The sequence below is a fragment of the Dermacentor albipictus genome, chromosome 6, assembly GCF_038994185.2.
Source record: "Dermacentor albipictus isolate Rhodes 1998 colony chromosome 6, USDA_Dalb.pri_finalv2, whole genome shotgun sequence".
NCBI lineage: Eukaryota > Metazoa > Arthropoda > Arachnida > Ixodida > Ixodidae > Dermacentor > Dermacentor albipictus.
The window spans coordinates 4,229,448-4,244,375 of record NC_091826.1 but is presented as its reverse complement, the minus strand read 5'-3'; the positions used below and the strand labels follow the sequence as shown (position 1 = coordinate 4,244,375).

Here is a 14,928-nt window from a genome sequence, read left to right as displayed (position 1 = left end):
CGACCATGCTGTTGCATGCCCCTTCACCACACAAAAATGGCTGTGGAACTTCCCTTAACAGCTTCACAGTCACTGTAAAACCTTGTTTTAAATAGTGCAGATACATTTGTAATACAAATGGATGTATTGCAAAAAGAAAGATGAAAAAATGCATTTTTGTACCAGAAACGAAAAAAAAAAAGCCTGTCACCATTTCATAGAAATAGTGCAAAACCCAGAATATTGAAATCTGGTACCCACCTAGGCACCTGGGTTTAACATTGATGATAGCGCATGGGCACAGTTTCTGAGATCTGCATCATACATTGTAAATGCTTTATAACGAATTCGGAAGTTCCGCGAGAAGTGGTCGTTATATCTGTAGTTCACTATATATGTACTCGCCCTTCAAAATGCTAAAATGTTAACTGCACCAACGCTGGTGTCAGAAGTTACAGTTCGGCAGCACTTTGATCCGAAAACCAGATTTTCAGTGTCATTTCAGTGTCATTTCAGTGTCAATGATCGCTGGACACCTCAGATTCTCCTGGACGCTATTGAGGATACAGGAAAGTATTACTGGCCACGCCTGACCACCAACATCGCCCGTAACGTCAAGACATGCCGAGACTGTCAGCAATGCAAGATACCACCAACAGGGCTAGTGGGATTACTACAGCAGATCGAGCCTCCTTGCCAACCATTTCATCAGATTGAGATGGACTTGTTGGGACTCTTTCTGACGGCAACATCCAAAAATAAGTGGATCGTCGAAGCAACAGACTACCTCACCCACTTCGCTGAAATGATAGCTCTGCCAAAAGCTAGTGCAGCCGAAGTGGCGAAATTCTTTGTTGAAAACATCCCGCTGCGACATGGCGCCCCAGAAGTCCTCATCACCGACAGAGGAACGGTCTTTACAGTGGAGCTCACCCACGGCATTCTGCAATACAGCCAGACAAGCCACAGGAGGACAACTGCCTACCACCCGCAGACGAATGGTCTTACGGAGCACCTGAATAAGACCCTCGCCAACATGCTAGCAATGTACGTCGACGTCGAGCACACGACCTGGGATGCTGTCCTCCTGTACATAACCTTCACTTACACCACGGGAAGGCAAGAAACAACACAGATCATGCCATTCAAGCTGGTTTGCGGCAGGAACCCAACAAAGACTCTGGAGGCCATGCTGCTGCACAACACCGACGAAGAGAATCATGACGTCACCACCTATCTCCAGCGCGCCGGCGAAGTGTGACAGCTCACCCGCCTGCGGATCAAGAACCAGCAGAGGACCGACAGATGACATTACAACCTTCGACGATGCTATATCGAATACCAGCCCGGTGACCGTGTTTGGGTTTGGACCCCAATACACTGACAAGGACTTAACAGAAGCTTTTATGCCGGCATTTCGGACTGTACTAGATCATCCGACGCATTGGTGCACTCAACTATGAGGTCATGCCAGACAGCATTTCGCTATCACAGTGGCGCTGCTCACGACCTGAAATAGTCCATGTGTGTGACTTAAGCCATTCTACCAGCGCTAACGAACATTGGGATTTTGCTTAGCTGCACTTTGGATTCTTCTTTCGGGCTGTATTACTTTGGACCTTGTTCTTTATTTTTTATTTTGCTACTGTTTAATAAGTGTCCTTTTGTTTTTTCGCTCTCCCGTTATGTTTGTAGCATCGGGACGACGCTTTTTGAGAGAGGAGCATTGACACTTGTACTTATTTATCTTTTTCGGGGGACTATGTTTCACTGCTTAACCAATGTTATCACTCAGCACAGGACACGGCCACATGTATTGGAAGTTTCTCAAATGTTATTGACGGTTCTTGCTGCTGCCTGTTGTCACTGAAGCTTGCGTAATTTGATTGCATGTGCGACGCGAATTGTGCAGACTTTCTGGAAGACATGCGGGCACCAGCAATTACTCTGAAACTTTCGATGACTCGTGTATAAAAGCCGATGCACTTGACCGGCAGACCAGATTTCGCCGATCGCCGATCGTGTTCGCCGCTATCGCTGTGCTTTGAGTGTAACTTGCTTTTGTGGGCACAAGTTCACCCAATAAGAGTCAGTTTCGTCATTCACAGATCTGCTGCTGTATTATTCTCTGTCACTACTACATGACAATATTTTATACTTATTTTAGCCAAAGTGAAATTTTATTGAATTTGGCCTTTTATGCTGCCTTTGAGGTGCAACGACCGTTTTGCTGAGAATGAATTTTTTCTCACGGTGACAACCTAACACAGTGCAATGTTTGGCCATTACAATGACAGGCATCAGCATTGTTCCAGTGGAGCAAAATCAAAGTCCAGCATTGCCATGAATTATGTGTACCTTTGATTTAACCTGGGCAAAACAGGCAAGTGGTGTGTCCAAATGTGGCATTAAGCTGCATGCACCACAGCCTGCACTTCATCTCATGTAGTCATTTGCACCATTGAGCATTGTGTAAATGAGGAGATAGCAGTAGCTGCACTGTCATAATTGTTTGACGCACATGTGTACAGACGTGGTCTTGCATCTTAAGTCATGTTCCTGACATGTTTACAACCATTATCCCATTGTGTGACTCGTACTATGCATGTTGTACTCGAGAGCTTTACCCTGTGACATGTGGTGCTAAGCTATGAGGCCTCCTCACTGTGGCTGCAGCTCACACCAAAGCATTGTGCACATGTAGAAAAAAATCAAGACAGACATGATTAATGTGAAAATGTACAGTAATGAGTACAAAAATTGCGGCACTCGAGATGCCCTATGTCACATCTTGCTTTGACTCAGCTTGTCACAAAGCAGCAAGCCACTCCCAATGTCACTCTTGTTTGGCAGTGTAAAGTGCACAGACCTTCTGTCACAGGGGCTCTGACATCGCGTCACCCGCTGCACCAGGACCTGTACTACTTCCCGTTTCGGCCAGCAGACCGCATCGTGTGTGCGTGGACGGCCTTGGAGAAAGTGACACGTGAGAACGGTTGTCTCGTGGCCATCCCTGGATCACATCACGGAGAGCTGCTGGAGCACGGCTACCCGGAGTGGGAGGTTTGTTCCACAACAAGGGTTCAGTGTGCCCTTTTTCCTGTGTTGTGCACTTTTACAACTATGATAATTTATAGTATGGCTTGCAGCATTACACTGCTTGTGTGTTTGTGCGTGCATGCTCACAGTAGAGACATGTTTGTTATTTTGAGCACAGAAGTGTTTTAGCCCTTTGAAACATAGATCAACGGGTGGTAAAATAAACTTATGTAAATGAGAAAAATACAGAAAAAAAAAATGAAAGAGAACGAAGATTAGAAATGTGAATGCTGTAACCCTTTCTAGCAGTTGTCCTCAATACAATATTTAAAAAAAATTGAACTTTGACTGTCATGCTGAAAAAAAAGCACTGTAAAATGGTAGAGGGTGAAACCCTGTGTCGAATCTGCCTAGTAAATTAGCACCATTGAGAGTAATACACATGAATTTCTCGCACTGCTCCAAGGGTGGCGTGAACAAGATGTACCACGGAGTCAAGGGCCTGGCAGACAGTGTGTTCGACAAGCGTGTCCACTTGGAGATGGAAGCCGGTGACACTGTGTTCTTTCATCCGGTTCTCATCCATGGGTCAGGCGCTAATAGGACCAAGGGCTTTCGCAAGGTGTGCAGCCATTTATTCCTGAACGTATTAGCTTCTCATGTCAGATGTCAGATAACTGACATTCATAATTTTATGGCAGTGTGAAAAAAAATGACATTGGGAGGAATTACATGAGCTCTAACTCCAATTGTGCATTTATTGAGAGAATTACACAAACGGGCATGCTGGTAACCTGTTACTCTCACTAGACCATTACACGTACATAAGGGACAAATGAAGGCAAAGCAACACGTGTTGAGCTTTACATATAATACTTTATTATATTGTAATGCAGATAATATGCGAAACAGCATGCCTTGCACATGCCATTGGTCAGTTGCCTCAGGAAAGCATCACTAATGGCATCCTCGACTGGTCGCCTCCATCCCCCACAACAGAGTCGGGCAGATCGAGTGTTCCCCGAACTCGGAGGTAGAGGACAAGCGTGCAGGCTGAACGTGTGACTCGCTCTCAGAGGAGAAAATGGCAGATGCAAAACTATGTGACTGCTGCCAACGTCCGATGTTTCGCCTATCCAAAGCTCCCAGCGCTGTCGGGGAAAACTGGTGGACTTCAAACCGGTGAGACGAGCATTTGTCAAGATGCCAGCATGCAGTGGCCTAAGTTGCCTAGGTTACGGTGGACCATCGCCAACAGCAGTGAGGCTGTGGTGTGATGACATTGCAGAAAACGCTTCTGTCCCGACGACTTTGATGACGGGGCTCAGAGTGCCTCAGAGCACTTGAAGATAGAGGAGAGCGATCGAGAAGAACCAGCTGAACGCACACCCTCTTTCAACCAGCCGAAGACAATGGTGCTCGCGAGAGCGCTCAGCAACAACCAGCCGAAGATGCCATAAAAGTGAAAAGACCACATTGAGTGATCAGAAGATGAAGAAGATATGAAAGATGAATGTGCACATTCCAGTGCTGCTTGTGTACTATTGTGCTGGGCACAGCTCAAATACTAACAGAATTCTTTTTTTGGACAGTTCTATTGATTGTGGACTAATGAATATATATCAATGCAATATTTGTATTATCTACTTTTGTTTCAGCATTGAAATTGCAAGCTCAGTGCATCAATCTTTATCAAACTTTTGTATTCTTGAGTTATTGCATGCAATTCAGGTGCTTTAAAGAAATTGCTCTCGAAATTTGCTATTACTCTAGTTTGTTTTCCTGGAAAGAAAAATAATTAAAAGTGGTTCAGTGTATGCGTAATGTGAGCATTTCTGTGTTACATGAGCATTTGAATCATCATCAGCCTATTTTATGTCCATTGCAGCATGAAGGCCTCACCCTGCAATTTCCAATTACCCCTGTCCTGCACTAACCGATTCCAACTAGCGCCTGCCAATTTAACTTCATCATCCCACCTAGTCTTTTGTCATCCTCGACTGTGCTTCCTTTCTCTTGGCACCCATTCTGTAACCCTAATGGTCCGCTGATTATTTAACCTATGCATTATGTGACCTGCCCAGCTCCATTTATTTCTCTTAATGTCAATTAGAACATCGGCTATCCCCGTTTGCTCTCTGAGACACACCGCTCCCTTCCTATCTTTTAATGTTACGCCTAACATTCTTCATTCCACCGCTCTTTTTTCATGGTCCTTAACTTGTTTTCGAGCTTCTTCTAAGTCTACAAGTTTCTGCCCCATTTGTTAGCACTGGTAGGATGCATTGATTACCTATACACCTTTCTTTTCAATACACTTTTCTTTTCCAGTCAGGATCTGACTGTGTGCCATGTGCACTTCAACCTATTTTTATTATTCTGTAAATTTCCTTCTCATGATCAGGGTCTCCTGTGAGTAATTCATCTTGGTAAACATACTCCTTCAGACTCTAGAGGCTGACTGGTAATCCTGAGCTCTTGTTCTCTGGCCTGGCTATTGATCACTGTCTGTCTTCTGCATATTAATCTTCAACCCAACTCTTACTCTCTCTGTTAAGGTTCTCAATCATTTGTTGTAACTAGTCCCCAGTGTTGCTGAACAGGACAATGTCGTCTGCTAATCGAAGGCTGCTGAGATATTCGCCGCTGATCCTTACTCCTAAGCCTTCACAGTTCAATAGCTTGAACACTTCTTCCAAGCACGCAGTGAATAGCATTGGAGAGATTGTGTCTCCTTGTCTGACCCCTTCTCTATAGGTATCTTCCTACTTGTGGAGAATTAAGGTAGCTGTGGAATCTCTGTTGATACTTTCCAAGATATTTACGTAAGCGTCCTGTACTCCTTGATTAGGTAATGCCTCTATGACTGCTGATATCTCTACCGAATCAAATGCCTTTCCGTAATCTATGAAAGCCATATATAGAGGCTGATTGAACTCTGTAGATTTCTCAATTACCTGATTGATTACATGGCTGTGATCCATTATAGAGTATCCCTTCCTGAAACCTGCCTGTTCCCTTGGTTGACTAAAGTCCAGTGTAGACCTTATTCTGTTGGAGATTATCTTGGTGAATATTTTATATAATACTGGAAGTAAGCTAATAGGCCTATAATTTTTCAATTCTTTAACATCTCCCTTTCTGTGGATAAGTATAATGTTGGCATTCTTCCAGTTCTCTGGGCCCCTTGAAGTCGATAGACAGTTTGTATAAAGGGCCGCCAATTCTTCAAGCATTACGTCTCCTCCATCTTTGATTAAATTGACTGTTAGTCCATCTTCTGCCGCTTTTTCCCATTTCATGTCTTGCAAGGCCCTTCTAACTTCATCGCTGGTTATAAAAGGCGCCTCTGTAATCTGTTGATTACTACTTCGAATGCAGGTATTGCGGCTGCTCTGGGTACTGTACAAATCAGTATCGAATTCTTCCGCTGCTTTTACTATATCTTAGAGATTGATGATGATATTCCTCTACCTATGTTTCAGTGCATACATCTTGGTTTGACCTATGCCAAGTTTCCTTCTCATGTTATAATTTCAAGTATCCCATATTTTCTCCTTGTTGATCAGTTTTGACAGTTCTACAAGTTCTATCTGATCTCTTGAGTTGCTCACTTTTATTCTTTGTTGTTTCTTTATTAGGTCCTTTGTTACTTGGGGGAGCTTACTTACTGGATGCATTGGTTCCTTACTTCCCACTTAAATTGCTGTTTCTGAAACCAGCCTAGTTACGATTTCATTGATTACCTTTGTCATCTTCATCTCTATGTTCTAGGGCTGCATATTCTTTTGCAAGCACCAGCCGGAATTGGTCTGCTTTTACCCTTACGGGGTCTAGGCTGGCCTGTTTCTTCTCGACCATGTTCACTCTTTCTTCAAATTGAGGTGAATCCTAGCCCTCGCTAACGTATTACCGCTGCACTTTATGCTACCTAACACTTCTACATCCTGCAATATGCTGGGATTGGCAGAAAGTATGAAATCAATATCATTTCTTGTTTCATCATTAGGGCTTTTCCAAGTCCACATTTTGGTCCTACACTTCCGGAAAAAGGTGTTCATTATTCGTAGCTTATTCCTTTCCACTAATTCTACCAATATCTCACCTCGAGTGTTCCTGGAATCGACGCAATAGTTGTCAATTGCTTGTTCACCAGCCTGCTTTTTCCGTACCTTTTCACTGAAGTCGCCCATTACTACAGTATACCGAGTTTGCACTTTTCTCATGGCTAATTCAACTTCTTCATAAAACTGATCTATTTCATCATCATCATGACTGGAGGTTGGAGCGCAGGCTTGTACTACTTTGAATCTATACCTTTTATTAAGTTTTATTAAGACTGCTGCTACCCTCTCATTAATGCTGTAGAATTCGTCAATGTTGCCAGCTATGTCCTTATGGAGTCAGAATCCTACTACGTACTGCTTCTTATCTGGAAGTCCTCTATAATGGAGGATGTGACCATTTGCCTGCACTGCATAAGCCTCATCAGTTCTAACCTCACTAAGGCCAATGATATCCCAAACAATGCCTGATAGTTCCTCAAAGAGTCCTGCTAGGCTAGCTTCACTCAAGAGAGTTCGGGTGTTAAACGTTGCCAGGGTCAGTTTCCATTGGCGGCCTATCCAGGTCCACAGATTCTTAGCACCCTCTGCTGCGTTACAGGTCTGACTGCTTCCTTGGTCAGGTGCTCCGCAGCTGCTGAGGACTGAGGGCCATTGGTTGATCGAATCAGTCATTTGAATAGGGAGGGCTGTAAGGTTTGGCGGACGATCTCACCGCTGCCACCATTTGTAAGATTTTGCAGTCGTAGCTGTAGGACAATCGGAGGAACTTGGGGCGACAGGACTAGGTGAACAGGGTTTATTTACATTATTTACATTTGAACAAGAGATACATTTACGCAGTCTAGCGTGACTCCCAAATGGAGCCCGCAAGACGAAGCATACAGCAAACGAGCACAGAGCTCACGAGTACATTGACTAGCACAGAGCACGATGACGAGTACACTCTAGCCGCCGACAACAGCTGGTTTTATCCACTTCATGTTCCCTAGATCCCTAGGTGAGGCCAAACGTTCGACGTCAGCGTAAACAAGCCACCTCTCTGCGGGACGTTTTACCTCTCTGCGGGACGTTTTACAAACACACACATGCACACACAGGTTTCAGTGCCCCCTCCGTGGGCAGACGACCTTTGCAGCACAGTCGTCGTGGTGTCCATTGTCCTGCGTCCCCGTAGCCAGGTTGTTACGCCCGAACCCAGCCGGCGCCTCTAAATTCCAGAGCTGCCGTAGTCCGCAGTTCTCCAAAGGACGTTCACGGTTGGTTAGCACTGTCCTCGCTGGTTCTCTGAAGGGCGCCCCCACCGCGGGTGGATCGAAACACATGCAGTGGGCTGAAATAACTTGCACGTTGCCACCTCGGCACGCCATTCCTAACAGGGCCAAAACTCCTTTGTAACGATGAACAAGTGCACAAGCTTTTTTTTTTCATCTTAGGAGTTACTTCTTGGTCAGCATATGGTCTTTCCGTTGCTTCCCAGGCCATCTCGTGTCACTACGCGGCCTCTGAGTGCGAGTACATAGACGTGGAAGGCTCTGTCCAGGACCCCATTGCCGAAGAAGTGCTCGAGATCTTCCACAAACGCTTCCCACACATTGCTGTGAAGAGCTATGCGGTGAGTTATTTTGATGCTGGGTGAATTTTTAGCGTGTGCTGATTGCAATCCTAGGTTGCATCTCAAGCGTGAGGAGAGTGAGCAGTAAGAAACCACCTGTCTAATTGCAGGTACTGTGATTGTGGGCATGTTAGACAAGTGCAGACTTTTGAGCACTAGCAAGGATTTGCCAGAGCCAGCTTGTAGAATGGAATCAGTGTTGACAACCTTTTCTCTTTTTTTTTTTGTTAATAAGGTTACCAGTTTGTGGCCCAGAGCAGTTCCTCTTTAGCAAATTGTTGCTAAGTGATGATATGACTTGCTGAAAATTTTCAAGAAGAAAGGGGCCCAATTTTTATTAGTAATATCATAAGGAGCCAACAGACACTGACACCAATGACAGCATAGGGGAAATTACTTGTGCTTAATAAATGAAATAAAGAAACGATAAATTAATGGAAATTAAAGTGGATGAAAAAACAACTTGCCGCAGGTGGGAACCGAACCCACAACCTTCGCATTTCACGTGTGATGCTCTACCAATTGAAATAATCAAGAAAGTGGATGGGAAAACGGCACCGCGGTAGCTCATTGGTAGAGCATCGCACGCGAAATGCCAAGGTTGTGGGTTTGGTTCCCACCTGCGGCGAGTTGTTTTTTCATCCACTTTAATTTCCATTAATTTACCGTTTCTTTATTTCATTTATTAAGCACAAGTAATTTCCCCTATGTTGTCATTGGTGTCAGTGTCTGTTGGCTTCTTATGATATTGCTGAGAATTTTGTCTCTTACAGCGGTAGTAGCTTTTATGGGCACACTCTCCCAGTCATTTTGACATTTGCCTGTGTCTAGACTTACTATGCATAATATATTGCACTTATGCCGAATCTGCGGCTGAAAAGAATAATACATCTGGAGACCAATGATTGGCTGGCGCCATGCTCTGCAGCCAGCCCCGAGCTGCAAGAATTAAAACAAAGGCAACGATAAGAATCGAAAGGCAAGGTGGAAACCGTGACTTCTTCATCACCAGGGACTGCCACTTTCCACAAAGGAAGACGATGGTGTCTGGCCAACATCTTGAAAGCAGATTGCCTGAGTACCAGGTGGTATTTAAGGACATAATGACAAATTTGGGAATAGCATCAATATTTCAGACAAGATCCAGTGTTGCTGAGTAGACCATAAATATGATCGCTTTGGCGCAAACAAGGAAGGATGGAAGGGAACAAGAGGAGCACCATAAACAAGCTCACAAGATTCAGTGTACTCTTTCCAAATATTTTGCAGTGTTCCTTTTGCTGCTTCTCTGTTAAGACTGTTAAATAAACATCTTCAGCCTCAACCATTGCCTGAATTTAGCTTCGATAATGTCTATACACTTGGATCAGATAGTGTGTGATGGTGTTGAGCAGTGCTTTCACAATAGTCGCTTTAGCTAGTTTTTGTCCTTTTGTGGCCATTTGTTAGTCTTCCTCTCGGTGATCATGTGTAGCAGCGTACAGGTTTAGATATCTGGAACTAGGATTGAGGGTGACGTCCCTGGGTGGTGCAGGCACTGTGAGCAGATCCATGGCTTATGAGTGGCACCTTATGAAATCCTGCCCAGGAAGCTTGGATTTTTTTTATTCTTGCACCTGAAGTTGATTGTCAGTGGCTGTAATCGGCTTTTCGGGGTTTTCGCTCATCATGACCTCGACCTGCTGGAAAAATTCAACTGTCTGAATGACATCTGACCACTGGCAGCACTCAGTTGTCTTCGACACAGATGATAATTGGTGACAAACTCTTGTCTCACCCAGAAAACAAACCGTTTCACTTTATTCAAGAAGGTGATGATCTCCAAGTCGCTGTTATCGGTGCGCACGGTGACTAGGGGAATGTACTGCTTTATCCACTGTCAGACTGAAAGCTGATAACCTGGAATAAATTTGCTAGGTAGGTGACTGAGGAGTTGGTCGGACGATGTGAAGTGCCTAGACAGAACGAGAATGTTAATGCCTATCGCCATAGGCATTAAAAGCCATGTCTTCAAATACCTCGCGCACCTGGTATGTCTTGCAGTGTTTACTTGAACTGACACCAAAGCAAACAGAGCAACAAAAAAAATTAAATTATGGGGTTTTACGTGCCAAAACCACTTTCTGATTATGAGGCACGCCGTAGTGGAGGACTCCGGAAATTTCGACCACCTGGGGTTCTTTAACGTGCACCTAAATCTAAGTACACGGGTGTTTTCGCATTTCGCCCCCATCGAAATGTGGTCGCCGTGGCCGGGATTCGATCCTGTGCCCTCGTGCTCAGCAGCCCAACACCACAGCCACTGAGCAACCACGGCGGGTCAAACAGAGCAAGACTTACTGCATGAAATTTTGTGCCAGCTTTTGCGTAACTGCTTTGAATTATGGGTGAAAACTGCACTGTCTTTATTTTTTGTGTGATTTGATATTTTTTGTTATTCCTAGACGTCTTCCTTATCATTTTTTTAAAATACAGCTTTAAATGACCTCTTGTAGGAGCGAGTCAGCAGTCAAAATATACAAAGGCGAAATAACTCCCCATCTCCCCTCTCAATTTCCTAAAACAATATCAGATTTCAGGATCTAGCTTTGCCTAGAAAAACATCTGTGATCAGCCCTTCAATATGTCTTTAGAAGTAGTGACAAATATTGGCACACATATATTTCACTTTCGATGAAGTGGGGATGAGGCATTGAACTTAACCAAAGTCCTTTGAGTCCCTTACCTTAATCCCTTACCAGGGCCACTTACTGGCTGTTTGTGTTGCATTGAATTCTCAATTTTAATATATAAGTAACGTAGTGAACAATAAAACATGAAAATATTTATTGAAAAACTGCCCATGTTCACACAATTTTCCAAAATACACACGAAAGAGTGACTATCACACTCTTGATTTCACAAGTGCTCATCAGACTTAATACAGTGCTCTTCACATTGCACTTTGGAAGCACACTTATTGGGTTTCTAAATTTTCTTAACACACTTCTTTGTTGTTCTTCTTCTTTCTTTTTTCCTTTACTTTAAATAAAATTCCACGATCCTGCCAAACTTTCCCTCTTGTCAGTTCTGATTGGTCCACAGGGCAGCCACACCACCTACATTTGGCTCAAGATGGCAGCATTTTGCAGTACTATACAGAGCAGCATTCCTAGTCAACGAAGACACTAGAGAGGTTGCTGAAGCTCCAAGAAGGCAAAGTTGTCATTAAGGTGACTAAAGAATCCCCAGGTATAGCAGCTTTCTTGCAATGTTACCAACCTCAGATAGAATTCACGTGTGCCCATACTTTATTTTCCTCACCCATGTCTGTTACCATCTGAAAACTTCCACGATGTGCAGATTAAACTCGGGTGTACTGCCTACTTGTCACTTATGGGTATTTTTTCTCGCAGCTGTGCTTCACACTGCTTATTAGTGATTGCTGAGAATAGTTAAATGTTTAATTTTCTTTTTTTTTTGCGAGCAGGTTCTTTGCTAAAATGGCATCAGCATAGATTCATTGGAATTCTTGCGGAACTTCTATCAGTTTAAGGTGCACCGTGAAACTGAATTGATTCTGATGAATTCTGTTACGAGTCAGTCCTTGGCTGGTCGAACCAGAGCAACAGCGCCATACCAGTGCCGCTTGATACGTATTGGCACCCCAGTCGCACACCTCATGGTGGCAACTGGGATGGCCACTCACGATCACAGTAAATTCTAATCTACCTCCATCACATGGGCAATCTCTCCACCCACCTGCAGCGATCATCGGTGCATTTTCATGATCGCGAAGAGGCTTCCATGCATTACGCCTGATTATGCGAGACACAGTGAATCTGGCAAATTGCATTGGACAAAAGCGTTTGGAATGAACCTGCAGCATCTGTGCATTCTGAAAATAGAAAATGAGACGCAAAGAAAAGGCACACAACACAACTGCATGGCTTCTATTCTGCGTTGGCGAAATGAATAGTGTAGAAACCTTTTCTACATTTAAAAATATTCGGGCCTTAGACTGATACGAAAGCATCAAGTGGCCCATTGAGTGAAAAAGCCGGCAGTAGCAGGGAAACGGTACCTAAAATCCCATTGCCATTGGCTGCGACATCGCGTCATGAGCGCGCCTGGACGGAGTTCCCATTGGATGTGACGCCACATCAGGGGCACTCCTCAACAGAGCGGAGTGGGTGAAAGGGAACACCTGCTGTGGCAGTAGCAGGCCAGGCATTGCAAGAGAATAGAGAGCATCATCACCCTTGCTCTCGATCTCGGGAGCCTGTGTTATATATGCTTTCTTTGTCTGCACAAACTGTACCTTGGTAAGGCCAAACAAAAATGCGCCAAGCATCTTAATGGGCTCGCTTGCCTGCAAGGAGTTCATAACTCGAAGGACCCCTCAATGGCGTTTAATTGAACATTCATTCATTCATTCATTCATTCATTCATTCATTCATTCACTCATTCATTCATTCATTCATTTTTATTTCCTTAAGCACCCCCGAGGGGGTATTATATAAGTTTTTTTTTTTTACGCAGAATTTTGTTGTCACAACGATCAGTGCGATGTTACATTTGATATGCTATGCGTGAAGCTTGATGGGCAAGTGATAGTGGCGATGTTTCGAGATGATGATGATGATGATGATGATGATGATGGTGGTGGTGGTGGTGGTGGTGGTGGTGGTGGTGGTGGTGGTGGTGGTGGTGGCAACTTTATTGTACCGCCGGATAAGGAGGCCCCTACTCCCCGTCCCCGGCACACAGGCCTTGGGGACGGGGGCCGGAACCTCCGCGATTAAAAGCAAACAAAGAGGTCTTGACTCTTCGCGGCTTCTTTCACCAGGCAGATGGCGTGTTGCTATGGCGTAGGGTCCTCGCTCCGCAGCAGGGCTTCCCAGGCCTCTCTACAATTTATGTTTGCTTTGGCCCCTAGTGAGCTAGCGCATTCCCAAATTATGTGATCGAGGGTCCCTCTCGCCCCACAGTGTTTGCACTCATAATTTTCTCTATCATGCATAACATGGTATGCCCAGACCGTGTTCACGAAGTTCCCAGCTTGCAGGCACCGTCATGCGACTGCCTCTCTATTGTTTAGACTTTTATCCGGTGGTGGCACCAGTCTCCTGCATAGCCGATAATTTTCGACAATCTCCGTATAATTTTGCAGACGCTCGTCCATGTTCCGGCGGTCGGGCGGTTCCACAGCCACCCGGAAGTAGAGAGCTCGGGCTAACTTGTGGGCCGCCTCGTTGCCAGGAACGGACATGTGTGCAGGGGTCCAAATTAAGACTAATTTTTCTGTTCAGCCGTCTACTGGCCAGAACCCTTGCTGCTTCCGGCGAGATCCTACCTTTTCCAAAATTCCAGATGGCCGTTTTGCTATCGCTAATTATGAAATTTGCTTCCGTTCCCACGCAAGCGAGCGCTATCGCAACTTCTTCAGCCGTTTCTGAGTTGCGGCGTCTAATGGTGACGGCCGATACGGAGCCACCTCGGCCATCGACCACCGAAGCGACCGCCGCACCCGACTTGCCGCTTGCCGCGTCCACGTACGCAACCGACTTGCTGTCCATTGAATCAAAGCATTTGATTAGTGCTTCTGCTCTCTTTTCCCTCCTCTCCGTGTTGAATATGGGATGCATGTTACGAGGGAGGAAGGGGGGGAATGATTATATTTTCTCAGCAGTCCAGTGGGATGTTTGTCTTGCCTCGTAGTCCCCTATCTGTGTGCAGGCCTACCATTTCGAGGATAGCTCTGCTCGTGGCCATTCGGCTTAATCTTTCAAGCTGCGAAATTCTGACAGCCTCCGCTATTTTGTCCCAGGTATTGTGCACTCCCATAGAGAGGAGCTTCTCTGTAGAGGTGGTAATTGGTAAGCCTAAAGCCCTGTTTATGCACCGTTGAATGAGCGAGTCGAGTTTCCTCCTCTCCTCTGACCTGATGTTTAAGAAAGGCGTGGCATAGCACACGTGGCTTATTACATATGCTTGGTTTAGATCAAGCAAGCTTCTTTCCTTCAGGCCTCGTCCTTTCAGCACAACCCTTCTAAATATGCCAAGTGCTTGCGTGGCAAATCCGTCTAGATTTTTTATTGTCCCATCATTATATCCGTTTTCCTATATGAAAAGTCCTAGGATTCTGATTTGGTTTACCTTTGGGACTGGTTTCCTCTCTATTTTAATGTCAATGTTTTAGTGCAGGCACGTGGGTGAGAAACTTTTAGCGTGTGACCAGTGCGATGAGAT

At 44.9% G+C, this 14,928-nt stretch overlaps 1 protein-coding gene across 5 annotated transcripts in view; it reads left to right on the top strand.

Moving 5' to 3' along the window:
• Positions 1 to 14,928, top strand: part of LOC135921807 (probable phytanoyl-CoA dioxygenase) — an 87,451-nt gene that overhangs the window by 42,036 nt on the left and 30,487 nt on the right. For 4 of the 5 annotated variants that reach the window (XM_065456137.1, XM_065456140.1, XM_065456141.1 and 1 more), the window contains 3 exons: positions 2,861 to 3,042; positions 3,485 to 3,640; positions 8,563 to 8,697. In XM_065456137.1, coding sequence (XP_065312209.1) covers positions 2,861 to 3,042; positions 3,485 to 3,640; positions 8,563 to 8,697 — 473 coding nt within the window. Of the gene's footprint in view, positions 1 to 2,860; positions 3,043 to 3,484; positions 3,641 to 8,562; positions 8,698 to 9,625; positions 9,815 to 14,928 lie in introns of those variants that run through there. The other variant, XM_065456139.1, reaches the window with a different exon arrangement.